Source organism: Lampetra planeri, chromosome 9 (genome assembly GCF_965212315.1).
Source record: "Lampetra planeri chromosome 9, kcLamPlan1.2.h2, whole genome shotgun sequence".
In the NCBI taxonomy this organism is placed as follows: domain Eukaryota; kingdom Metazoa; phylum Chordata; class Hyperoartia; order Petromyzontiformes; family Petromyzontidae; genus Lampetra; species Lampetra planeri.
In genome coordinates, this window is record NC_136115.1 from 3,290,412 (window position 1) to 3,318,355 (window position 27,944).

At 39.5% G+C, this 27,944-nt stretch overlaps 1 protein-coding gene across 1 annotated transcript in view; it reads right to left on the bottom strand.

Moving 5' to 3' along the window:
• Nucleotides 1–3,240: 3,240 nt before the first annotated feature.
• Nucleotides 3,241–27,944, bottom strand: part of MCU (mitochondrial calcium uniporter) — a 32,156-nt gene continuing 7,452 nt past the window's right edge. The window contains exons 2-8 of the mRNA XM_078597379.1: nt 10,921–10,987; nt 8,827–8,997; nt 8,159–8,263; nt 6,546–6,706; nt 5,310–5,513; nt 4,916–5,032; nt 3,241–3,886 (exon numbers count right to left, since the gene is read on the bottom strand). Coding sequence (XP_078453505.1) covers nt 3,809–3,886; nt 4,916–5,032; nt 5,310–5,513; nt 6,546–6,706; nt 8,159–8,263; nt 8,827–8,997; nt 10,921–10,987 — 903 coding nt within the window. The 3' untranslated portion in view covers nt 3,241–3,808. The remainder of the gene's footprint in view (nt 3,887–4,915; nt 5,033–5,309; nt 5,514–6,545; nt 6,707–8,158; nt 8,264–8,826; nt 8,998–10,920; nt 10,988–27,944) is intronic.

Genomic DNA, 27,944 nt, shown 5'->3' on the forward strand with positions numbered 1-27,944 from the left:
TGGAGTCACTGGCAATTCTTTTTTGGTATTTTGCTACATGTTGAACTCGTTCTGCAGGTAGGCTCTTTCATAATCTTTAAAATCTAAGGCACTTATTTTCCAACTACAAAACTGATTGTGCGATGTTGTGGAGAATCATGGGCTATAGATATAAAATGAAGACAGAAATCATTTAGTTTCATAAATATAAAACAAATGTGTGGGCAAATCGACTTAGTGTTGTATAGCTTTACAGGGGGGTCCCATGACAGCCCAGCAGTATTTGTTTGCGAGGTCGAACTCTCCCCATGGCACCCAGAAGGTCGAGATGAGATGAGTTTGTCTGCTAAAACCAATGCTGCAGGAAAGCATCGTTCCGAGAAAGTCCCTAAGCCAATGGACAAAACTTATTTTACATAGAGAAAGAAGATCTCATGGGTTTTCATTATATTACACTTCCTTCGATTGGCTTTGTATTCTACTTTTGATTTAAAGCTTTCGTGACTGCAGGGATCCATATTCTTGGTTATTTCGGTAAAGTCACGTAAAAGGGAAATAATAAAATAAGAATAATAATTAAACAATACAATTCTCACGACGTTTCGACTGCTACACAAATCCACAGCAAGAAAATTTGAAAAAAAATAATTAAAATTTTCTTGTTATGGATTTGAAAAAAAGTTTTTTTTTCAAATTTTCTTGGTGTGGATTTCACACCTGATGATTGCTTGTGTTGCAGTCAAAACGTCGTGAGAATTTTATTTTATATTATTATTGCCCTTCTACGTGACTTTACCGAAAGAACCAAGAATTTGTATTCTACCTCAAGATTTTGAAAGCCACTTGTTGTGATGAGCAATAACGTGCCATTTCCACAGCCCCTCTTAATGATTTTGATTAGATTTTACTGCTCCTCCTCTGTGAACACCACTTATCGGAACTTGCTTGGGCTTCACATGAAATAACACGCGATGTTGATAACTGTTTCACCTTTAGTGCGAGAAGTCACACTCCACAAACCGCCGTTCCCGAGAGAGTTGAGAACGGGGTGATGGTGAGGAGTCACACCATTAACTTCTTAAATTAAGTTGCCAGTACATGGTCTATGGATTAGGAGGAATCCAATTTCATATGTACTGCATTATTAAACAATATTCTTGCCATCTCCAAGGGTACCGTGGAAGTGACAGCTTCATGCTTTATTGTAAATAACTGGCTGGAAACCATAAATTGATAGCTTAAACAATACCTATGCGTTTCTTGTTGGCCTTTTCCCTTGATAGTGCCGTGGTTGCGATGTTAATTCCCTCGCCTGGTATGGAGGATGTCTTGGTTCAGCCCCAACCCTGACGTCCGCATATTTGAAATTTGCATGTTCTCCCCACGGTCACGTGGATTTTTCTCCGGGTCCTCCGGTTTTTTCCCTCCACATTTAGAAACGTGCGTTTAGAGTATTTGGCTGCTCTACATTTCCACGTGATAAGCCACTTCGTTGAGCTATCATGTGATAACCAGGTTGACTCTGCAAAAGGGCTTTAAAGCTCAGTGGGACTTACCCGCTAAAATAAAAAAAAGGTTTTGTTTAAAATGGTTCTCAAAAATATGCTTTTTTTCGTCCACATGGTTATTAATCGTGTAATGATTCAACTGCACACCACATCTAAATTGTCATCACTCAGGTTTGTGATTCGATATTTAAAAACCTATTATTTCATTTAGTCTATTATCGTAGTATCTTTGTATCGTATTTTGTGCTGTCCAGATCATACTGTCTTCCATCTTGTATTAATTTGTCGCGTCTCGTTTGTTGTGTTGTCCCCATATTTATGGTCCGTTTTGATCATACCATTAATGCAAATAAAGATTAGCATATACTGTACTTCGCTTAAGCAGATTCTCACTAATTGATGTATCTTGAGCGAAATAATTTGATGGATAATTACCTCCAGAATAATTAAAGTCAATTATCGTATATAAACTTCAATACTCTTGAGTGACAAAAGTACTCTAAAATGTTATCAATATTGGCATCAAGAAGAAAACCCACAACTGGACCCACACATTTCCACTAATCAGGTTTTTCAAAATCCATTTCAGGGGTTGTTGTTGCTAATAAGACAAATAGACATTTGTAAAACCTGTGTACTTTTTGTCTCCTCTTAAATTTTCTGTAATTGTGTTTTAATGTTATATGAATGCACCATTTGGTGCCGAGGAATTTAAAGGAAAAATATCCAGTTTAGCCATATAGATTGTCGATAGGGCGACACCTGCTGATAAAAAAGCAGAACTCTGCTTCAGTTAATGTCTTACCAAAACCTACCAACGCATACCCTCAAAATGTATATTGGCTATGATTTATAGGAATATAAAAATTGTGGTATGACAGTGTTCAATTTACAGTTCAGACGTTAAATTTCCTGCCGTGATGCCACACTTGGTGCAGATGCTGCCTAAGATTTTCAAATATTGTGAAAAAATATGGTAGGAGCAAGGGCTGCATTTAGAACAGGGCAGAATTCACCATCTTTAATGAGCAAAACAAGAGGGCGATTCATTTATAGATACTACACTAACATAATAGGGGGAAAATTAACACATTTTAATTCAAAGTCACTATGTATACCACCTGCCAATCGCAATACACGTGTGAAACCTTTCGACACTCTTCGTCAGTAAAAGAGCCACCCCGTTCACAATATTTAGTCACCTGTTAAAAACCAAAGTCATTAGCAATCAGTGGAGCATCTCTAATTGAATCACCCTGTATTTCTGGACACACTATTGTGCGTTGTATAAAAAAATTGTGATGGGAAAAATTGCTCCGTAGTAAAATTACTGCAGACGACGCTAAGACACGTGTGTCAGGGACTCAGGCCTCAGTGTTTACATCACAATACTGGGCACGATCGAGTACACTTTAAATGCAACCTCTGCTGCCATCTCTGGTGAGTACTCTGTTTAAACTTGTTTTTTGGATCAAGCTTAAATATGTACTTATTTCAATATTTTTTCGGAATTTTTTTTTTACCAACAAAAAAATCACCCCCAGGAACGTATCCTAAATTTGTATCATTAAGTCAATAGTAAAAATTGGTTTCGTTTTACGTCGTTTCACCTTACGTCACACGTTTTTCAGGAACGCATCTGCAATGTAAACAAAGGACTAAACTGTACACGCGCTAACGCCGCAAATGGCCTCATTAATCAAACCTTAACACGTTTAACAAACCCAACATGACATAAAAAAAATTACGTGTATTATTTCAAAATCTTTTATTATGAACAGAACATGGATTTGTATAAGTGTGTTTTCATACATCGTACATAAGTCATAACACAACAGTTATGCACACAAACCCTGACCTTAATTACCTCAATAGTTAAAATGCATACATTTTTTTGGAATTAACTTTAACTTTAACAATGTAAAATTATTTTGTATCGTAAAGCGTAAAACACCAGCATAACCCCCAACATATTACCAGTGCATCCAAAACATTTGTTTTAATCTCCAACGGGTTTAAACCGCTTAACATGCATACAGGTTAGGCAATTCAATGGTATCCCATCACTAGCCTTTCAAACACTACATATTCTTGGGCAAGGCACCAAAAAAAAACAAACAAGTACATGTACTCTCATCATGCTGATGATCATTGTCGTATAACTCTTTTTTTTTTAAACCCTTCTCACCAAAAGCCAACGCAGATGAACTAGCTTATCATTTTAGGCGTAAAACTGGAGTCACTCAAGGTTGGCTAGAACTGCAGTTGTGCAGCAGCAGCAGAGTCCCTCACTGATAAAAGGCTCTTCGATGTTTACATTTTTAATGTTTGCCTTCCAGCTGCGGTGTGGGCAGATGAAGCTGAAGTGGATCTCTTAGACGTTTCAAATCCAGCTCGGCCTAAATAACAACGGGAGAGATGAAACGGACAATCGTCAGAGGGCCTCAAGCGAACATTTAACCACTCTTTCATACAATCTTCCATAAAATGTATGGAGGATAATTGCTCCTCCGCCAGTGCAGTTTACATTTTTCTTAAAAAATAATCGGGTAGCTCGAGTTGGATGACAAGTGTGATTTAATCTGTACAAATAGTACACGTCACAAAAGATAAGTCAATTGTATAATCCTGTGATAAGTTAACGTGTTCCCATTGTCCTCTTGTACTATTTTCCCAGGGGTCCCTTGCCAACAAGATTTCTCGTCTCAATTGAGTTTTAACTGGGTCAGGGGTCAGCAACCTACGGCTCCGGAGCCGCATGCGGCTCTTTACGGGCTGCTTCTTGACGATATGTACGTATGTACAGTATGTACTCAGATGCATTGCGGCTCTTGAAATACTGAATTTTGTACCGAATTGGAAAGAAATGGCTCTTCTTGTTATTTTGGTTGCCGACCCCTGAACTAGGTGATAATGATATGACACACTTAAGCGGTGCGCTTTCGCTAAGTTGTCCCCACCTGAAGAAGGACGCTTGTGTTGGGCCCGAAACGTCGTGATTTAATTTATTTAAATTTTTTACCTACGTGACTTTACCGAAAAAACCAAAGAGTATGGTGATAATGATACGACTGAGGGAAAGCCACGAAAATATGGCAAATGAGCTCTCCTGTAGCCCAGTGGAACCTACCAGGCCTGCGACTTCAATTCATATGACCCACGGCCACACGAAGTCTACCAATTCACAACGACCTGCAAACAATACCCATCATCCTTCACTACGTCTTGGCTGAAATAATCAGGTACTACAAGGCCATATTTTTAACCTGGCAACACTTTCAAATGTTAGTGTACTCTGTCCCCTGAGTCGCTCGCAAAGGCTCCCTTGAAGTGACCGAGGTGCGTTCACGCGTGGCATGCCAAATGCATTTCAAAAAGCACTTTCGGACTCTGTGTAATGTAAATATTCTCTCCTGCTGAGGACCTACTTGGGCAATGTCATCCTTGAGCTTGTTGTAAGCGGCCAAGTCAAAGCGAGTCTTCTCAGCATGACGGTGGAAGAAGTGCAGGTACTGACGATCCCTTGCGTCCTGGTAGATGTATTCCTGTAATGAGCAAGTTCACCGTCACTTAAAAGACTTCATATTCTCACTCAACGCTCATTCACGCAACAAAACAGCACCTTGTGAAGCATTTCATCTCTTTTGTTTGTACTCCCGAGGTCAGCAGATGGATTTATTTTGTCACCAACACGGGGTACACGCAGCAGCACTTTCCGACGCGAGCACAGATTGCTAATAAAATATACATAACCACATTTTCGCATTGTAAGGTCTTCTATTTGCAGATCCACTGAAGGTTCATCCTCCCAAGTTTACCCACCTGTCGAGTTAGGATGAAATAGGCGTACATGGCTATGGCGCTGCCATAGGTGACGAAATAAGTGACAGGCTCCATGATGTCCCACGAGTATTCCCACCAGGTGAGGCGTGCCAGGAATCCAAACTGCGTCGCCATGTACGCCAGGCCCCCCCACAACACCAAACGCGTGCGCTTTTCTGCCTTCAGCTTCAGATCTTTCTTCACCTGTGAAAGAAAACAGGGTGGAGCAGTGTTGAGATTAGTGCCTGTGTCGAGAGAGGACAAAACGAGGAAGGGGGTGGGATTTGAAAATTCATATTTCGCATTTATTTTACGTGGCTTCAGCCAAGGTAATGTTACACGCAGTAGATGATAGACATTGGATGCATCAGAAGATAAAACAACTATTTGGATTAATATAGCATCTACATGTGATTGCCATCCACCACCTTACCGAGTGCAGAAACAAAAACGAGTAATGTTTCTGGTCGAGTATTTTCTCTATGATGCAACTGTTAAAATTAAATTGCAACCACACTGCAATCTGCAGTACAAAAAGTAAAACATTGGCATATTAAAATGCCCTCTTTGCCAAAATTATCTCATTGTAATATATTTACCAAGCCTCCTCTAACCCGATTAAAAGCAAAAATAACTCATTAAAGTGTCATAAAAATAACACCGAGCTCACATGGACAATTTAGATCCGTTATAGCAGTGGTCGTGGGGAAGTGGGAGTAACATTTTCTTTACTTCACTTTCAAATATGTCTGGGCGGGCTACGCATTAACATACACCTCGGCGTTATCCAACTCGCTCACCGCTCACTTTACGTCCCGCTGTTTGGTGATCATAATGTCTGCGCCGCCGTGTGTTAAGCGCGCAACGCAAATACTCCAACACGTTTGTGCACAAGAACGACGAAACCGAACATGCACGTCAACAGAGCATAAAGAGGCACAAGTGACCGAGCGTGATAAAATTGCAAACAGTGTTTCCAGATCAAAAATATTTCCCCCTAGTACCAGACTGCATGCAAGAAGACCCTTGCAGTGACCTATAGAGTTTTGCAAGCCGTTTCAAAGCAGTAGCCCACGTATGGTAAACAGGCTTTACAAAATGAAACGCGGACCATATGTGGCCTGAAGGCCCGCACATTTAAGCGCCCCTGTACTACAGCATAACAGCCAAGGATCTCATTTATTTTGGAGAATGACATCGGAAGGTACGAAGTGATCGGGGGGGGGGGGGGGGAACCTTTTCTAGTGGCTCAATTTGGACCCGGAGGTTGTCCAGCTTGGTGAGCAACTCTCTCTCGCGCTGTAGCTGGTGTTCCTCGATGCGCAGCGTGGTGTACATCTGCTGCACCAACACCTTCACCTCTCCGAGGGCGGTCACATCGTCAGCACTGAGGCTTCCTGGACAGTACCACAAAGCAACAGCAGCAGTAGCACAGGAAGAGGGGGGGGGGTCGGAAACATTAACTCAAAAAGATATCACGTAAAAAATAAAATCAAGTACGAACTCATTGATGCACAGATGCATCGACTGTGCCTGCTATGAGTAACTTTGAAGTTCAAAGGAATCGTTTAAATTACATATTTTGTCCGGGTAGCATTCGTGTTTACAGCCAAACCCAGCACCTTTAAATAATGCACGCGTTAAGTCCAAAATAAGAAGCAACATTTCTTTATGGCTGCCAATATGGTTTTGCAGCAGTGATGTTAAAAGGACCACTACATTTAGTGTTCAGCGTAAGATGCTTGCAGATGTCCCTTTAACAGTTTTCCCAACGTTTGGCTCCAGTATCAAACAATCCTATTTCTCTAACCATTAGGTTGGTTGCTTGCCATCCTTAAAATCCAATTTGGGAGATGTGTGCATTGCAAGGCACTCTAGCTGTGGTCTATGTGCTTTTGCTTCTTTAAATTTATTGGCAGAATAAAACCCATTTGAGATAGATTTGCAGCATATTCGAGCACCATTTATATTTTAGTACAAGCTCATATAGAATTTGATCCAAGATTTTTTTTCTTCCAATTCCATTATTAGTATTTTTTGCAGGTGAGACGAAATCATGAGTGGATGGAAAAAACCGCATGGGTTAAAGTACGAAAGGAGAATACTACACATCGATACAGATTGGTCATAAATGTAATGAATGTAAATCTCATTAGGTATTGTCAAACTAAGTCTATAATTATACCATAAGCAAGTATGTACTGAGAACTTTGAGAGAAATCCTACCTTAATCTCAAAGGCATATTTACAGAAGTGTAAAGTTTGTATTTTCCTCTAACAATTGTTACACCAATTAATTACTAACGTTTATTTTGTGGTGGTGGGGGAGCAATAGTACAGCGGCGAGGGGTTACCACACTGCACTATAATCCTGGCTGTCGGTTAGCTTCCTGACCATGGCTGGCATCAGTTGCCAAAGGTATCTGAACCGGGCATGGACCAACTCGTTCACAAATCTGCACCGACTAGCGTGAAGTATGGTCAAAACAACCCCCATGATTAACACAACAGGGGTGGGCCTTCATCTCGCAGTGGAATGACGAAGGGCAGTACATAATTTGAAGATGTTGGCTAGTCTCGTGCTTAAATTGTTGGGTTTTTAGTTGAGTAATATTGACATCAATAAATCTTCGGCAAAAGTTGCAGCTCTGTAATTATCTTAATGGAATCCATTAAATCTGTTTTCTTCAATTAGTTTCCTTCAATTAGTCACACAAGACAAAAATTGGATAGTCCCTTTCATTGTTTTGCATTCCATTTGCATTACTTAAACGAGCTTTTTTTTTACAACGTATTCAAAAAACATTTCAAATAGTCAGTCACAAACTAACGGGCATTAATTACTGTACCTCGTTTAGGAGGCTGAACCAGATACGATTCTTCGTTGATGACAAGTTTAAAATCTTCCAAAAGAAGAATATCAACCCCCGTGCTTGCTGCCACTCTGGTTCCATCTGCACAGGGAAGGAAACCATGCGTGGAGGAATTTACACGAACCCACACACATTAACAAACTCAAGATATTTTCATCTTCTTTTATACAGCTACTGCTGCATATAGTGATGAATGTTTTTTTCTCATTACTGCCCCATATAAGGTATGTCCTCTTCCACCAACATTTATTAATTGTATACCACGTTACTAATGTACGATTAGTAGCACTCTTCAAAATACATAAAAAATATATTTTAAATATAATTGTGCCATGAGAAATTTTTTTGCGATACCAGGTTGATTAAAAATAACGGTTTTTTTTTTACATCACTTAACTCAGTGCCAGTAAAAATCGTTTCCTCTCACCAACAGTTAAAGATGCCAGTCATTATTTTTTATTAACCCGTTACTGATTACGCAAGGTCACGGGAGCAGAAACGTTACACATTTAATGCAATAATAGCCCACACATTCATCCGTTATCACCTGCTGCTGCACTTTAAATAATTGTAATGAATGTGCCAAACAACTCGGCATGCGCCAAACGCAACGATTTCAAAATCACCGATGGCTCCAGCGTCACCTAGTGTGTATATTGCTGCACGGTCGATTCCCCGATCCTCTGCTTGCAGACTCCTCAAGAAGTCTCCGACATTCTCCAGTACAGGCCTCAGTGTGAATTGGCATCGCTCCTTTCGTGAAGGCAGGGTAATGGCCACCACCGGCAGTCCATTGGCATATGACACAGTTACCTCTGCAAAACATGCGAGACAAAAACGCTGATATTAAAAAGGTTCATCCCAGAGCAAATGCACGTACATGTACAGATATGTATCGATCAACCGCTGGATGAGGGCCTCAACACACGATGTGGGCTGAGGGGGTTATTTGACCATACTTCACCATTCTAGCTCGCATGGATTCGTAAAGGCGGGGTTGTTAGACACGTGGGACAATTGAAGTACACTGCAATATGCTGCCCACCACGGTGCCCCTACATGATCTAACATTTGTTATGCATAGAAGTCACCCAATCCAAGCACTATCCAGGCCTAAAATCCCACTTAGCTTCTGAGATCTCATGAAATTGGGCGCATTCTGGGAGATTTGGTAACCCCAGAGCATCCGTAAGGAAATTAATGTTCCGGGCAAGTATAAAGTGTGCAGTCCCACCAAGGGTGACCCCTACATGCCAGAGCTGCTGATTGATGAATGTTTGTCATGAAATCCCATGAGGGCCATTCACAGTTTGCATTTAAAATGTATTTAGTGGTCATCTCATCCCTCCCTTAGGATTGCCAGTCTACTTTGTCAATAACACTCGATTATTCGCTCTAATATCTGATAAATTAAAAAAACCGTGTTTCAGCAAGGGAAAGTGATATCTTACCGTGATAGCAAATGCATGAAATTCACGAAAAAATATTTTTAGCATTTTAAACAAAAAAACCCGGCTTGACAATCATGTAACCTTTAACTTGGAAAGGTCATAGGCATGTCCCTGTCATTCAAATGGTTTAGTCTGGTACGACATTCCTGTGTGATTTAAAAGCCAAAAACACTATTGCAAAAGGGTGTGTCCATTTATAAAACTGATGGTTGTCTTGCAGGCAAGGCAGTAATTTACAACCTTGAACCAAATGTAAAAGCTGCACATATCTGTGCATCTGTATACACGCTACCTACCCAAAAGAATGTGCAGGAACACACCACACTTACTTTCAAAGTCTTTCCCCACCAAGCAAAATCCAACCCGACAGTCCAATTTCAACATAAATTGCCAGCAAATTGAGGGGACAATGAACACTCGGTAAAGAAAGAGTTGAAACCCACAGGATTGCTGCACTTTTTTCCCTCTCCCTTGGTGCAAAACGTGCTGTTTAGGTGCCCTAAATGTGTCCCTAAAAGGTTACAAAGCGTGCACCACGGCGCTCGATAACATTCAACGCCTTTTGATCATTGATTGTCCCATTTCTTCGTGAGACAAAACTATCTAGTTGCTCGTTACAGTCGTTGAGATTCGTTTAACGGCGTCTGTAATTTAATGGATACAAGCCGTCCTGGGTACAAGGCCCATTTTGATAATTACAAATATGGTTTGAGCTTTAACCGCTGGCTGTAAACACAAGCACGGACGTTTATAGTACAACGTAACACGACTCAAAATAATGTAACGCATATGTTAATGTGCCACTTACTGAAAATCAGCTTGGAGCATAAAACACGCTTCAAATGCATTTCACTTTATCTTACGACGTAAGAAATATCACTCTGCTAACAGCAGTGGTTTGTTAATTTACGCCACAATCACGGTGACAACACAACGAGTAGCATGTACGTTATGTTGAAATTCTTTCGCACCGTACGTAGCCAACCGTACTAATCGTAGGTGAGGGGGGGGGCGGGACAACAAACTAAAAACAAAAAGCAGGTCAACAGAAATGAGTTTTCAATCCACGTGAAAAAGTGCATAGCTCCAGTGGCTTCCTAATGAAAAGGAGCATTCCAGACGGCCGCAGAAGCGCATCTCATGGGCAGCCAAAAGCTGCTGCGAGGATGACCAGAGCTCCCGTGATGGTTTATGCTCCTTGACGTGATCAGCGAGGTATTGTGGTTAATGTTCGGCAACCACTGTGTGAAATGAGTGCGACCGTCCCACGCAGTGTTGCTTACTCACCATCAGAGGGCACCACTGAGCTGCTGCAAGCAACTGGGCAGAACCTCCACAGGGGGAAATGTTTAGCCTGGAAGAGAGAGGGGGAAAAGAACAATAAACAAAATAATTACGCTCTAAAACTAAACGGTCAAGAAACTCCATTACTCCCAAATGCCACAAAAGTTTCATTTATTCCATTCTTCCAGATTTTCATTAATTTGTTCAGCGATCAAGGTCAGAGTTGGCACTCGACTAAATCCCAGTCAAGAGGCTTGGCAAAGTGGAGAAAATGAAATTGACATCACTGATTGGCTAAACCTTGGCCAAAATTGTAAGCACGGTATTCTCGAGGGAAATATTATCACAAATTGCCCCCATCTCCATAATAAACAGTTCACCTAAGCGTCATATACTCTTTAGATAGTCATATTAAAATGCCTTACCATCTGTCCAAATGTGCATTTCAAACTATCACTTCATCCTATTTTTTACAATGTTGACTGTGGTTTTGAAATGCAAGGTTTTGTTCTATTTTAGTTACGTATGAAAACTCTGAAGCGTATTTCGATTTTTCATAATACTTGAGTAACTTTTGCCAAAACCATTATGATCAAGTCATGCTTGTTTACACCCTTAAGGGAATATAGTGATTAACATTCCAAGCGCGGTTTATAAAAAACATGAATTGTCATTGTAATATAGAATTCTAATCAGGAATAAGTATGCCTTTACACATACACATTCCTTAAACACTAAATAGTCAATTCTGTATTGAGAAATAAAATAAAGATAATAATTAATAATGCAACGATTCAATGAACTTCAATTCTATTGGTCACAATAAATGCATGGAGTTGTGCAAGGAAAAATATCTAATCCTCTATTCATGAGAAATGTTATTTGATTCTTACATTACGAGTAAAAGTTAACCAGGCAGAACAAACAACAATGTAGAGACAGCACAAGACTAAAACACAACTGTCTGATTGATTTGTCATCAGAGATGAAGGGGTTTAAAATCAGTCTAAATACTATTTTAATTACCATTCCATGCCACATCACAACGTTTAGCATCAATAAACGTAGGGCAGGATAAAGTTAGTTTTAAAACAGGTTACAGTATTTTATAGCATGGTGCATTGCTATACATAGTAACAGAGAACTAAGGAATTCATTGCATTAGTTGCTTCCCAGGATAACAAATAACTGGATAGTCTCATGGTTAATTGACGCTGCATCTGAGCCAATATGAACAGGTTCAATGGGTTAAATATAAGACTACCCAGTAGCACTCCAGGGAATAGTTATTTTCAGCCAAGATCTATCCACTGTCAGATGAAGGCCTACCCAAGTCAACGATACCACTGCAGGGATGATATGCGACTTGGCTTCAACGCGCTGGTCAGTGCGGGTTTAAGATACGCAACATGCAATGTTATAACTTAAGATGGTACATTCTAACTATAAAATTGTTGCTGGATGCAATTACCAGCGAAAAACGTCGTGCTCAAATTGTAAATGTTGTGGTTTCACGCTTCAACACACCGGTGGGCTAAAGCAGTGAACTATTTGTCTTTTGTCAACGTGACACTTTTTTACTGATTGGCCGTGTCGGGTGGTGGAGGGTTATGACACATTTATAAATAATGCGATTTAAACCCAAAAACGTTGATTATGAAAATATAATTGCATAAACGATATGGTATTAAAATAATACCGCATGCAATCAAATCACAACGTATATAATATTGAGGCTGATTTTTGACAGGTAAACAGCCTCATTGAACATCATTACAGCTGTGTGAACGTGTAGGAAATAGTTAGAAATGTGGCATTTGGGAAAGAAGACAACATGACTTTTTACATAATTCACGAGGTCTTTAATGTTCCTTTTAAATTGTCCGTTGATATAATGGGCCATATCCCAAATTTGAAAAGTGGAAACATTACAAACAATGTATATGAATGGGTTTTTCTGTTATTATTTCCCATGTCCCTCTTACTGAAGCATACTATAATTTATCTGGCAGCTTTTCTGATTGTAAACGGAATAACATATTGCACAATTGCTTTTGGACTTTTTTGGAAACCAATACTCAAGTACTTTTACAATCCACAGGCAAAGCAATTCAATAAAAACAACATTTTGACATTGTAACTATTCACTGTATCCATTCAGATAACAAAATAAGTAAAACATATTTAACTGTGGGTGAACACGTATCGTAGAATTCATCAGCCTGTATCTGTGTTGATCTGCCTGGCAAGAATGATTTGTGTAGCGGTGCTCTGTCTGGTTTCACTCCACGCAAAAATGCCCAGAGACTATGGGCAGACATAACTTCTAAATTATTCAGAAGACCAGCTGGTAGTTGATTGCTGCTCAAATAATAAAACCATTTACAAATCTCCCTATGATCATATCTTAAGATGAAAAAGTGTACACCTTATAAAAAGAAAAGGTGAACATTTCATTAAATAAATTTATAAATGTGCACCCTTATTTAATAGTTATATTTGGTGTATATGTTACGTGATGGTCGGTAGTATGACAGAAGAAATGAAATACCTCTAACCCCTAATTTCCCGAAGTGATGAAAGGACACACCATGAAATTAAAGATAATGATCGAATTCAAGTTATTTGCGAATTGTGATAACTGAAACAATACATTCCACAAAATATAACGGAATAGAAACATTTAAAAACCACTCAAATAACAACAAAAAACGCAATCCACACGATGACGTTATATATGGCATGACAGCTATGAAGCAGTTTGTTTTCTCTTCAAATCAAATTGTATAGCGCTCTGTTAGAGCAAGATGTTGGTGTATTACACCAATATGGAAGTGATGGATATTACCATGGCAGCAGATGGAGTGTCTAACCCCTTTACCCTTTCCAACTGATTGCTGTTTTTATTGTTACCATTTATCAGCTGGCTGGGCTAGATTCAGTCCACACGAAGGGCTCATGTTTAATTAAAAGCCTTTAACTTCGTTAATGCCTCCGAAAGAATGCTGACCAATCTCTCAGTAAACTCATAAACAAGAACACAAAATGGCCCATAATACATGGAGCACCCCTTACAGTTTACTCAATATAATTATTTTGTGCTCAATGTGTTAGACAAAACTCCATTAAATTATTTAATGGAAAATCAAACAGATTTACATTTTTTTTAAAATAAAAATCTAAAAACTGCTATTGCACTTATGTTGGTAAGCTTGTTTGTCCTAACAGGGGTCATAATTATTAACATTAATGTTAACTTGTTATGGAATAAGGCTATTACAGTGTGTAAATGATAATCTTCCTTACAGATATTCACATTTTATTAATGTGATTTGTCAAGGAAACAAAACAAGTATGGAAACCCATCTCAAAACCATGGAAATGTAATTTCAAATTATCTATTAATTTGGAGATCGTGAGCTCCAACAGAGGAAATGCTAAATATATTGTCATTTACTCATCCAGAGCATACAAGATATATGCATCGGTTTTTTTTTTGTTACATCAGAAGGTCGCTCTTAGACTAAATAAAGCACCCAATCTGAACATGTGCGAGTTCAACAAGAGAGTTTGTCAACAAATGGAGCAATGGAGGAGCAATCAAAGCTATCCCCGTTGCAGCAATGGCCAATGACAGAAAAGTGACACCACCATCTGGGAGGACAATCAGGGGTCCATGGCAAGAGAGGATTCAGAAAATGTGCCCGTGTCTTTTTCACTCGATCCTTTGAAAATCTATGGAGCCTTTGGGTTCGAGTTAAATCATTATTATTATTATTACATGGGTGGCAGCTGGATATAGAAGGGTTTGTGTTGACATAAAAAAATGATTTGGAAATGCTCGCACGTATGCTATAAGGTTATATGTTTTCACCATACAATAACCCCATGCTAATCCAACAGCAACGACATTGATATCCCGAGAGGTCGTCCATGTTATGCTTGTATACGACCAGATTGTAACCACCACACCCGCACTAAGACAGCAGACAGCATGGTTATGAGCTGTGCATGCACGATTTCATGAGAGCATCATCATTTTATAACAATGTAGGATTATGTGTAAGAATACTGGCATCTGCCAATGTAGGATCATATTTGTAAGATGCCAGTATGCTTACACATACGATCCCCCATTGTTGATAACAGAACAATGTGGCGTGGGGTCAGCGAAAACCACCGAAAATTACACTTGCCAGAGCACAAAGTCTCAATGTTTCACCAACAAATTAATTGTGACACAGGGTGGGTGTTTAACACGGAGGCTGGGTGTGTTAATCTTAAAATGAACATCTTCAATGCCACCTGGTGGATAGTACTCCCATTGGGATTCCATAAACCACCTAAGAAACATGTCAATTCACTAATTGGCAACATACTATCTCACAGCCATTAACCAAGACAAACTCAACTCCTTTCTGCAAAATATTATTCAGGAAAAGACATCTCTGAAACCGCTACGAATCTCGAATCACACATCCAAATTAAGGCAACAAAGAGTGAACTGCAGTGCTTTGTGAGTTTCACTGCATTGACAATAGAGTACAGAGTAAAGAATGAAGTCTGATATATGCAATATAATCCAGAGTAAATCCACTTTGGCGGAAAGGGTAGAAGATCGTTACTTTTTTTCCACGTATAAATATTAATACACTCTCACCTAATCATTCATGTTTTGTTGAGTAGCGATATTAAACGTAGATTGTTGTCTTGCACAGATGTTCTGTATACGTTTTATTCAATGCTTTCCAGCAACAAGAAGCATAACGAGCAAGTCATTAATACATTTTGCAAATATCTCTATTATTGCTGAACACGCAAAAGAGTAATGCAAAATAATATATTTGATGGCTTATCATTTTGGAAAAGTTTACATCAACAACCACGTGAAGAAAGTTAAGTGCTGTAAATTCATATTTTTATTATAGGCTCACAAACTATGGTATGGTAAAGTTAATAAATTGACTCTTCTATGAAAAATGCCGATTTCATGTTTCTCATATTTCCAGATTAAAATGCAAATGGGTAAGTCAACAAAAATAATGTATAACACATCGTAAAACATTCAAAATGTGTTCATAATGGGACGGCACAATATGTACACATTTGGTTCAATTATAATTTTTAAGTTAACCTTAACATCACCCCACTTTTTCATATTCATTGTAATAAATTATTCCCCTTTAAAAATACATAATCAACCCTCAAACTACATTTATATAGCTATTTGACAAATTCATCATTCACTAATTGGGTTCCAGAGAGGGTCAGACTTTATGATTCCAAACAGCCACATCAGGTCAAATCTTTAACCCCGAGATGAAGAGTTAAGCTGTTTAACTCCAAGTGCCTGAAAATGCAAGCATTTCAACGCAAGCAAACATATTTTATGGTCATATGTATTATTTCCTTTTCATGCAGACCACCTCCATCAATGTCACCATCGTCTGTGAAAAAATACTTGGCCTCTAACAAAGATTTTTTTTAAGGCAAAAAAACCCAAAAACAGTGTGGCCAAACGGCGCTTTAGGGGTAATAAACCTTCCTTGTGATTCTGCAACATGGGCCAAAAATGTTAATTTCTGTGAAAAAGTTTTCTTCCTTGATCAATAAGTAGGAATTATTGGCTTTATCGGTATTGAGGAAGGCCCGAAGCTCCTAATTTTACAGAGTAATGGGCTGGTGATGATCAAGGATTTTCAAGAGACCTATTCATCAGTAGCCTTCATGAAACCAACAATGTTTACGTAGAATTATCAATGCACTGCTCCAATAAATTGCAATCTTCCCTTTTGCCAACATCATTTGGTGATTAATTCTAGATTTGAAGCTTTCGTGACTGCAAGGATTCACATTCTTAGGTTTTTTCGGTAAAGTCACGTAGGTAAATTGATACAGCTGTCGTGCTGTGACGGTTCCACCTGAAGACGGAAGCTTGTGTTGCCTCCGAAACGTCGTGATTTTAATTTTATTTTTATTTTACTTTTATTAATTTAAATTTTAAATTTTTTACCTACGTGACTTTACCGAAAAAACCTAAGAATATCATTTGGTGAGCCTCCATAACCACTGCACTGACGTGAGTGATTGTCACAGGATTAACTGCCTGAAAAGTCCATCCAAAAAATATATGGGTAATTATTTTTATCAACCGATATGCTATGAAGGGTTAAAGGGCTATAATGCTCATATATTAACTTTGTGTCAGTGAATTCGCTTTGTGTTGTTTTCTTTAAGAGAGAATTATAACACCTCGAGGCTCACTTGAATCGATAACTGTTGTTTCATCCATCTCAAAACCAAGGCAACAATAAAACTAATGACAAGGGATCAGCATTAATCTTTAACACTGCATAATTAACAAATAAATATTCACGCTAGAATTAAATAAGCTGTTTATTAAGCCAATCTAGAATTCCTAACATCTTATTTAAAAATGTCTTCAACTGCACTTCACGTTCCCGAATCACATTTGCCAATCCCACTGCTGGATCTTCTTCATGCATCTTGGTGCTCATTTGCATGTTTACGTGGTATCGGGCACACGATGAAGAGGCCCGGTGTTGTGACCCTGGCAAGCTCCTCCATGGCGCATAGCTCCTCCAGGAGCCGACAGAGCAATAGACGATCCATGGTGTGTCAATGTTGTTAGAAGTAGCCTCATTTCCACATGCCTGACCTCTTGAGCTGCCGACTTCCATTCAAAGGAGATTTAAGCATATCCAGGTTGACCGTTATTACTCTGCGCAAGCGTCAGGGTGTTCGGCAATGTCGATGTGCATTTTGACGTACTTGATTATTGTGTCAAGCCTTGTTTACCAAATTACCAGTGATGTAGCCGTCGGTGATTTTTTAAAGTGGTTACGTTGAGTTGCTTTTCCGTGATTTCAGGCAGCATGCAGCTGCGGTGTGGCCATGTCGTGAATGTCTGGTGTCCTCCGCTTGATGTGATCATTCTATTTTGCTTTTCGACCGTACTCCTGATGTCCGGTGGAGTGATTCCAGCAAGTACATTAAGGCTGTTCACAGTTGTTGGTTTATACATCCGGTAATGCATTGGCAACTGTCATTCAGCACAGGGTACACAGTTTCTTAAATGAGCCAATCTCTCCCACGCCAAGCATGTGCATTCGCCCCTTGGAATATCAAAGTACAGTGGAATGTAGTGAAGCTGGGTTGGCTCCCAACTCAGTTTGCGAGCTTCCTGAGTATGTTGTTCCAGGCACTGGCTTTGCTTGTCTTTTCCAGGTGTGCCTTGAAGGAGAGTGTCAAATCCAACGTCACTCCAAGGTACACAGGATTCCAGCAGTGAGCGTGCAGCCGTCCCCCCCTTCCACGTGATGCCGAGTTGTCTGTTGGGCTCCCAATTCCGGAGAAGGAAGAGACTTAACTTGTACCTTCGCTGGGCTGACACGTAATTGGTTCTTGGTGTTCTAAACTAACAACCCAGACAGTGCCGACATTAGGGTGGCTTCAATGTCAGGGAAGACCTGCTGGATAGAGTCTTCCGACACAATATTGGTCATAGGGGCTGTTTGACCATACTTTACCACGCTGGTCAGTGTAAGGGAGGGAGCTGGGGTGGATTGATCCAGGCCGGGACCAGTTCAGATATCACTCTCCACTGATGTCAGCCATGGTTGGCAATAAAACTCAGGTCGGTTTCTGGCTTTATTGTCCTAACTACAGTGACAATGCTCTCCCATCCCTCCCGCACAGTATTAATTTTCAATTGGAATTGAATACAGGCAGCAAAAACAAATCAATAAATAGCACATGTAAGACTTACTAAGAAGATTACATAAAGGAGCTATTCAGTTTCAAGGACTGCAGACGGGAATAACTAACCAGGCGGATTTGCTTCAAACAATGTCACTTTAAATTTTGATTTAAAGCTTTCGTGACTGCAGGGATTAATATTTTTGGTTCTTTCGATAAAGTCACGTAGAAGGGAAACAATAAAATAAAATAAATATATAAAACAATAAAATTCTCACAACGTTTCGATTGCAACACAAGCAATCATCATCAGGTGTGAAAACCACGGCAAGAAAATTTGAAAAAAGTGGCGGTTTTTCAAATTTTCTTGCTGTGGTTTTGAAAAAAGTGGTGGTTTTTCAAATGTTCTTGCTGTGATTTTCACGCCTGGTGATGATTGCTTGTGTTGCAATCGAAACCGTCGTGAGAATTTGATTGTTTTATATTTTTATTCAGTTTCCCTTCTTTGTGACTTTACTGAAAGAACCAAGAATAATGTAAATTTACTTTCCTCCTGCTCGCTTTTCTCAAGTGGCCATTAAAAATGGTATTTTACAAGCTTCCTCCTCCTCCCTTTTTCAAGCATCCATTGGAAAAAGGCAGTATAACCATTATAATTTTCCAGAAGCATAGCTAACAGTACATAAGTAGTCTTTCTCCGTGTAGGCCATTGATTTCACTTAAGAGATTGATTTTAGGCAAGCTGATAATTAAAAATGCATTGGAAGGAGTTCAATTTTTTTTACAAAACTGACATGAACATACACAACATATGTCTGCTAAATGTAAAGCAATTAGGCAATGAGCAAACCTATTCAACATTAGGCGATTAAACAACCCAGGAGCCAAACCTATTTTTGTATTCTAACCACCTCGGTAAAAATATTCACAAACCTCTCCATATGTGCGGGGTCTTAAACATGATTAAATACAGTACATCACAAGTAGAGACGCGAGTACGACGAAAGAATATAAAGCAATCGCCAAAAGGAATGCTCATAAAATGCACTGCATTTTCAGCTGTTATCAACCAGGGATGAATTATAAATGTTATATTAGATGATAAACTACTTTAAAAATTGTAAAATGTTTTTTCAGGTAGCTTTATTGATTAATATTAACAGAGTTTATTTTATTTTCATAGTTCTCATGACTATGGTGTTGCGCTATTAAACAAAGCACCACTAAGCCTCGGCATTGTCCATGGAACCATGCAGGTAGGATTTCAGTATCAAATCACGACAGATCAATATACACGTGAATTACCATATATTACCACGTGACCATTAGGTAAACTAATGCTAGCTTCCCATGTCAAGTAGCACCGGCAAAGGACTCATCGGTAAGCTAGGATTGGAAAAGCACTGCCAAGCTAGAGGCTTAAATTAATTAACTCATGACCTGGCTGCATGCAATTGGCAGACAATGAACGTCAACCACACCCTCCCTGGGGCCATGCAGTGAGATCCAAAGTCAGCAGTTTTCAACTACTCAATTGTAAAAGAATTAAATGTCTTATTGAATCTGTGGGGCTTTCAACTCAGTTCTGACAACGTGATTCAGAATGCTTTAACAGATAAACTCCACTCTGCGGTTTATTTCTTTGAAGGCTCTAAAATGGTTTCACTTTTTGGCCTTATCAAAATTTTTTCCCAATCCACTGCTATTAATATGTTTTTCTTTTCAAAGCACATTTCATATTCCAGAATGGAATCATTATTTTTTTCATTTCTAAGTTTAAACAACCTGACTTGACAGGTAGAACAATAAGCATATACATTTTTAAATTCAATTAAAATGCATTAAAATGATTGAACCTTGTTACATTAAGTGCAAACATTTTTGCAGATGGTGTGGTTTGTTAAGCATCAGTGGTGTCTAGACCGTGTAATATAACTAGAATTTCAGTTGTGACATTTATGACATATATAATTAAAAATAATTTCCACAAAAAATTATCCCAGAAAGTCACGAGGACTCTTTTTAAGATGGGTCCTGCATTGGGTCTTATATTGTAAGACAATTTCATCCAACTTATGCGTGCTCTTTGGTTCTTTCGGTAAAGTCACGTAGGTATAAAATAAAATTAACTAAATCACGACGTTTCGATTGCAACACAAGCAATCATCATCACGTGGGAAAACCACAGCAAGAAATGTTTTTGCTGAAATGGGAGAGAGATGCCGTGGTAAGAGGTTATATAGGTAAGAGAGGGGGGAGGGGCAAGGGAGGGGGGGTAGGGGGAGGGGAGCGTTGCGTAGACGCTAGGAGAGGGACGTGAAGCTGGACGGGGGGGGAAGTGGGCAGGGCTGGAAGTGGGAGGCTGAGAGAACTGGAGATGCGCAGGGGGGAAGATGCAACAACAATGCCAATGAAGCCAACAATGCCAATACAGCAGCAATGCCAAACGCTGGGGATGCAATTAACTCGGCAAAATAGACTAGTGCCCGGCAAATATGATGGAACAACAATAAAGCATTTAAGGTTTTACCTGGTTAATAACATCCTTCCAATGATTATACGTGTCGCAGAAAACCGGAGCAACCGGAGAAAACCCAGCTGGGTGTGATGGGGCAACACTGACGCGCGTGCAGATGGAGATTCGTCCATTTTTGCATGGCAAGCCCCGGTACGGCACCGCGATGACCAAGGGAAAGGAATTTCACGATAACAGTTGTGTGTAACACTGGTCTACAGTCAAAATGCTTCTGAAATAAATGTAATCCAACTGCACTAATTCTGGGTCACTGAGAATGAAAATGATGCTTAACATTGTTGATTAGCTCTAGTTTTCAAGATATGCTACTGGCTCAGTATATACGACCCTTGACTTGGGAATGGCGGAAGATAAGTGAGTTATAAAGGGAAGGGATCTCAATTTAAACCAGAAATCTTGATTTAAAGCTTTCGTGACTGCAGGAATTCATATTCTTTGGGTCTTTCGGAAAAGCCACGTAGATAGGTTCAAAGAAAATTAAAAAAAACTACATTTCGATTACAACACAAGCGATCGTCATCAGGGGGAATTGACTAAAATACATCTTTGACTGGATCTATGCATAAATCTATGACTGGGTTTGGGCAGTGCTTACGATACTTACTTTTTGAGCAAAACAATGAATGATGCAATCTGAACCTGGTATTGCATCATCTATATATATAAAAAAGCTAAATATATGAATATGTGTGTCTGTTCAAAATGTTTAGCATACTTTCCAACATGCAACAAACTTGAAATTTGGCACGTGGGTAGCTGTACACAATGCAAAAAGTATAAAAATAGACTTTTGTATTTGGGGGGGGGGGGGGCGCAATAATGGATATATTTTGCACGGCAAGTGAGTGGTGACGTCACATCTGTGATGTCACCCGCATGCGGTAGCATCACGCTGTGTTGCCTGCTGACATCACCCCCCCTCCACCCTCTGCGTAGGCCATGTATTAATCAAAGATAAAAATCCAAGTCTCGGGCGAAGCCGGGTAGTAAAGCTAGTACATTATATGAATTGCATCATGTTATTTCTATAAGTCATGGATGATGCAATCATAACTAGGCTTACATCCCTCTGCTGAACAAATTGCCCTACATCAGCTCTAAAAATCATACAGTGTCATGCTCTTTTTTGTGTCAGTGTTTTATTTTGCAAAGGGACACGTTTCTGTTCAGCCAAAGTGAGCAGAGATGCCTCGTACTTGTGTGAACAAAGCAGATAACTTCCGCCATGTTTGTAGTGAAGTGACTTTTGCATCACAAAGGCACAGTATAACCACTATGGTTAAGAAAACCTATCACCTTTATTTTGGCTGAAAATTTGGAGATCAGGACAAGATGTGGGCCCCACACATGCTGCAACACTTGTGCAACAAATCTTCACCAGTGTTGAACAGGAAAAGGAAATATATGCCTTTTGCAGTGCCAATGATTTGGACAGAGCCAACAGATCATATCAGCAATTGTTACTTCTGCATGGTGCCTGCAGTTGGGAAAGGTGTGTCAAAGAAGAAAAAGTGGACTGCATTATCCAAACATTCCATCAGCTATACGCCCAGTACACCACGGAAAAGGACTGCCGGTTCCTGATGCACAAGAATCATTCTCACTTGAGGAAGAAACTTCTGGTCCTGAACCATCAAGGGTCACATGACCCAGATTTTCTCCCATCCTCCTCCTCTGAACCACACCTCATAACACAAGGTGAACTGAAAGACCTTGTCAGGGATTTGGAACTACCCAAGAGTAAGGCAGAGCTGTTGGGCTCCAGACTGCAGCAGTGGCATTTCCTGGCAGGTGATGTTTGGGTTTCCATGTTCAGTGACCGTCAAAAAGATCTTGTCCCATTCTCCTTCATGGAAGGTGATCTTGTAACCTGCAACAACATCAATGGTGCGATGCATGCCCTCAACATCGTTTATGATCCAGATGAGTTGAGACTGTTCATTGATTCATCGAAAATGAGTCTTAAAGTTGTTGTGCTGCATCATGGCAATGTTTTGCCATCAATTCCAGTTTGTCAAGGAGTTCATATGAAAGAAACCTATGACAACATGAAACAACTTTTGAGGTGCATAAACTATGACCAACATCAGTGGCAGCTTTGTGGCGATTTGAAGGTTGTTGCTCTCTTGCTTGGTCTGCAGACTGGATACACAAAGTATCGCTGTTTTCTCTGCGAATAGGGTAGTCGTGCGAGAGATTCCCACTACATCAAGATAGATTGGCCACTCCGACAGTCATTGGAGTCTGAAAGAAAAAATGTTCAGCATCCACCACTTGCTGAATCAAGAAAGATTGTGTTACCACCCTTACACATCAAGCTGGGTCTGATGAAGAACTTTGTCAAAGCCATGGACAAAACACAAGCAGCTTTCAAGTACCTCCGTGGAAAATCTCCAAGTTTAAGTGACGCTTCGATAAAGGAAGGTGTCGTTGTTGGTCCTCAGATTCGTGAACTTATTCGAGATGATGCATTAGACAGTGCACTGCGTGGCAAAGAAATGACGGAATGGAAAGCCTTCCACAGTTAATGGCAACACATTTTCTCAGACAACTACATGGAGTTGGTGGAAAACCTCCTAAAGACATACAAAAGCCTTGGTTGCAACATGTCACTAAAGATACATTTTTTGCACTCATCTAGATTTTTTTCCCACCGAACTGTGGAGCAGTGAGCGACGAGCATGGCGAGCGATGCCACCAGGACATTGCAACAATGGAGAAACGCTATCAGGGCAAATGGAGCCCATAAATACTTGCAGACTATTGCTGGACAGTGACAAGAGATGCTCCATTCAATGAATGCAAGAGACAAGCCACGAAGCGCCGAGTAGACACTGAATAATAAGGACTAAACGATTAACTTCTATTCTTTGGGTTTTTCGGTAAAGTCACGTAGATAGATTCAAAGAAAAAAAAAACTACGTTTTGATCACAACACAAGCGATTGTCATCAGAAGCGATCGGAATCTTTTTTTCCTCCTGATGACGATCGCCTGTGTTGTGATCGAAACGTCGTAGTTTTTTGTTATTTTTTGTTATTTTCTTTGAACCCATCTACGTGACTGTACCGAGAGACTAAAATAATATGAATTTCTGCAGTCACGAAAGCCTTAAGTCAACAAATACAGCAGTAACGAATCTTCTCATAGCAACCCAGTCCGCTTTGTCCCTCCACTCAAATATCATGAGGAATGCAAGCATTTGCTGCTATGCCTCATGCAGCCAAGCAAACACCCCGTTGTGCATACAAAGCTTGACTTTGCCCAATCTCCTAAGCATGTGGTTTAACTGTTTTCTGCCAACTTAGTTTGTGATATATATTCAATAACCCAGAAGGCATAGCAATGCACAGGGTGCTTTCAAAGATTCAGCCTGTCAATACAAACATCACTGGACCAACTGTTTAAGTTAGTGTTTTCAATATAAATACCTAGATTTGTAGTTTCACGCAAAAGCCATCCATTATACGTCTTCCTTCAATTAAAAGGACAATATAAACACAAATGCCACCAGAATAAATCGTCATGGTTTTTGCAGCTATATCGTTATAACAGTAAATAATCTCTATATAGCTTTTGCACAATCACGCTGTCCCATGGGCAATATTAAATTACTTTCAATATATAAATGGGAACACAAGTTGATGGCCCCATCACATGTGCAGTGGCAAAGTATGGGTACACTCCCACTTCTTCCAATACGTCTCGCCAGCGAGGAAGAGAAGGCCAAAATATCATCAAGCTCGTCAGAGCAGCGTCGAGTCAAGGTCCTTCTGCCAGCAGTGACATGGGAAAACAATTGCACGAATAACTCTTTACTGTTCATTACATTCAACACAATGTTTAATGTTAAAACCAGCATGTTATGCAGCATTGAAATTCCACGATAAGTGGTGGGTACCACCAGGCACCGTGTCATGAGAGGTGAAGGGAAGAATGGTGCACTATATTTGGAGTTCTCATAGCCTTTAGCCTAGTTGCTTTATGCTCTGTTTCTTCAACAGATAGGGGTTCCAGAATTGTATATTTAAAAAACTTTGCAGGTATACATACAGCCTCAAACGAGACATCTATTGTATGTTACGCATTCTAAAATGCTGCTAATTAGTTAATAGTTAATATAGATGAAAATAAACAAAGAAACCAGAGGGCATAAAGTGAAAACGATAAGAAACTATGATCCCTATTTTTGTCAAATATCCTTTGCAGTGAGCATGATGCAAGAATTTTGCGATAAAAAAAAATCTGGATTCAATAGTGGATAAAAAAAGACAAAAACCAAAATGGGATAAACCACAAAAAAAAGATGTTACCTTAATGTAAGGAACTCTAGTAGAGCCTGCTAAGCTCACTCCAATATGATTGCATAACATAGGATGCATCAAACTACAGCCTGAATTTAAATTAATCTTCCATTTTACGTTAATTTATTTTTTTATAGTTATCAGCCCTTTGTCAATGGACTGCTCAATGAAGGTAATCTTACAACTTTATACGTCATGGGGGTTGTTAGACCATAATTCACCATGCTACTCAGTGTATGTTGAAGGGTAACTGGGTAGATATTACTAATATCTTCAAGGATGTTATCCATGGCCGGGAATCAAACTCAGATGGTTAATGGTGTAGTGCGCTAACCATTAGACAACAGCTCCACCCCATATTTTATTACTGTACACTTTAAGTGCAGCTTTACATTAATGATGACCACCAGCGCACCAATTGAATAAAATATAACGTGTGATGTTATTTTTGTGCTGTTCAAGGTTAGAGATTTGTGCTTCAAGCCTATACTGATGAGAGTTGTAACGTGTTGCCACATGAGCCATACATCTAAAAGGCAAAATATATCATTTTGATTACTGAAATTTATTTCACAAAATCATGTTAAGTAACAATATAATATATCCAATATTGAAAATCACACTTGACATGTGTTTTATCGTAATATTACTGTATCCAAAATAATTATATCTTTTCATGACTCTAAACTCTGTTCTAACCAAAAAAAAGCATTATGATAGATTGCCGAATAAATTTCAAACTGTAATTTCGAAAATAAACAATTTCAAAAGAATAGTCTATTGTTATACAGCTAAATAAGGCAGTGGGACAATAATTTACACTTTACATCTTTAAAATTGAATATGAAGCGTAACTATATTTAAATCAACCGAGGAAAGTGGTGACTGATAATCGCATAAAGGCTTGCAATCACACTGCAACCTTTGAGTCCACCACTTAGCTAATACCAGAGGTCGCAAACGGGTTTTGATTCCTTACCCGTACCCGGCCGCACCAGGGTCGCAAACGGGTACCCGTACCCGGCCGTACCCGTACCCTACCCGGCCGGGTACGGGTACCCGGCCGGGTACGGGTACCCGGCCGGGTACGGGTATCGGGTACCTGATTGCGACCTCTGGGATGAAGCCATGTTGCAGGCGCGGGTGGGTTGATTCTAGGAACTTGAATTGTGAGAAGAGACAAGACGTTGGGAAATGGGTGAAAAACAGTTACTCACCAGTGAATCACGGTCTACCCGTACCCGTACGGGTATCGGGTAGGGTACGGGTATCGGGTACCCGGTTGCGACCTCTGGCTAATACAGATATTCATGCAAAAATAAATCGTCATTTGCTGCGCTTGAAATCTTGTAATTCGGGTAAGATTCTTTTGGAAGGTTTTTTTTGTAAAGTGGTAGAGGTTGAGAATATTTAAAAGGCTCGCACACATTAGCATATTTAGTTTGATTCAATAATTATTGTATTTGCCACACCTGAGAGCTCTGCAAATTGACTGCCTCAATGAGTAGAGGATCCAATTTGGACTGAACTGTGGAGAGGTGATAATTTACACAAAAGTAAAAAATGTGTTCACCAACCATATTTTAGAGTTTGTATGTTATAAGACAACTGTAATAAAATTGGCTTTGGGATGAATGTTAATCAAATATTTCCCATGGCTAACACTAGATATATAATTACTTCACGATGGTGATGAGGCAAATGTGATTTTCACTGTAGCTTCAGTTGGAAAAAAAAATCCACTGCACGACTGTTCACTCGAAAAATGAACCTTAAGGTTGCCACTCGATATCTCAACAAACTTGATTCGAAGCTTTCGTGACTACAGGTATTACTCTATGGTTCTTTCGGTAAAGTCACGTAGAAAGAAAATAAATTAAATAACAGAATACGACGTTTCGATCGCAACACAAGCAACCGTCATCAGTTAGAAAACAAACCTAGTGAATTTAGAAATACAATGCAATACAACCTAAAAAGTCGGCCAACACAACAGTCAGCACCTCACCTGGTTGATTACGTTCTTCCAAAGATTGCTAAATTTGAGAGAGAGACAAAACATAGACACAGACAGACACACAAGCAGAGAGAGACAACACAGAGACACACAACATAGACACACAGACAGACACACAAGCAGAGAGACAACACAGAGACACACAGAGAGACACAACATAGACTGTGTGTTTTGTCTGTGTTTTGTCTCTCAAATTCAGCAATCTTTGTTATATTGCATTCTATTTCTAAGTTCACTAGGTTTATTTTCTACCTGATGACGGTTGCTTGTGTTGCGATCGAAACGTCGTATTCTATTATTTAATATATTTTCTTTCTACGTGACTTACCGAAAGAACCAAAGAGTGTATCTCAACAGTTTGACTTACGATTATGGAAAATGCTGATTTCCACCATAAACTTGTGGTTGTCATGTGAAAGCCATGTTTACTATCTCAAAACTGATTACATTTG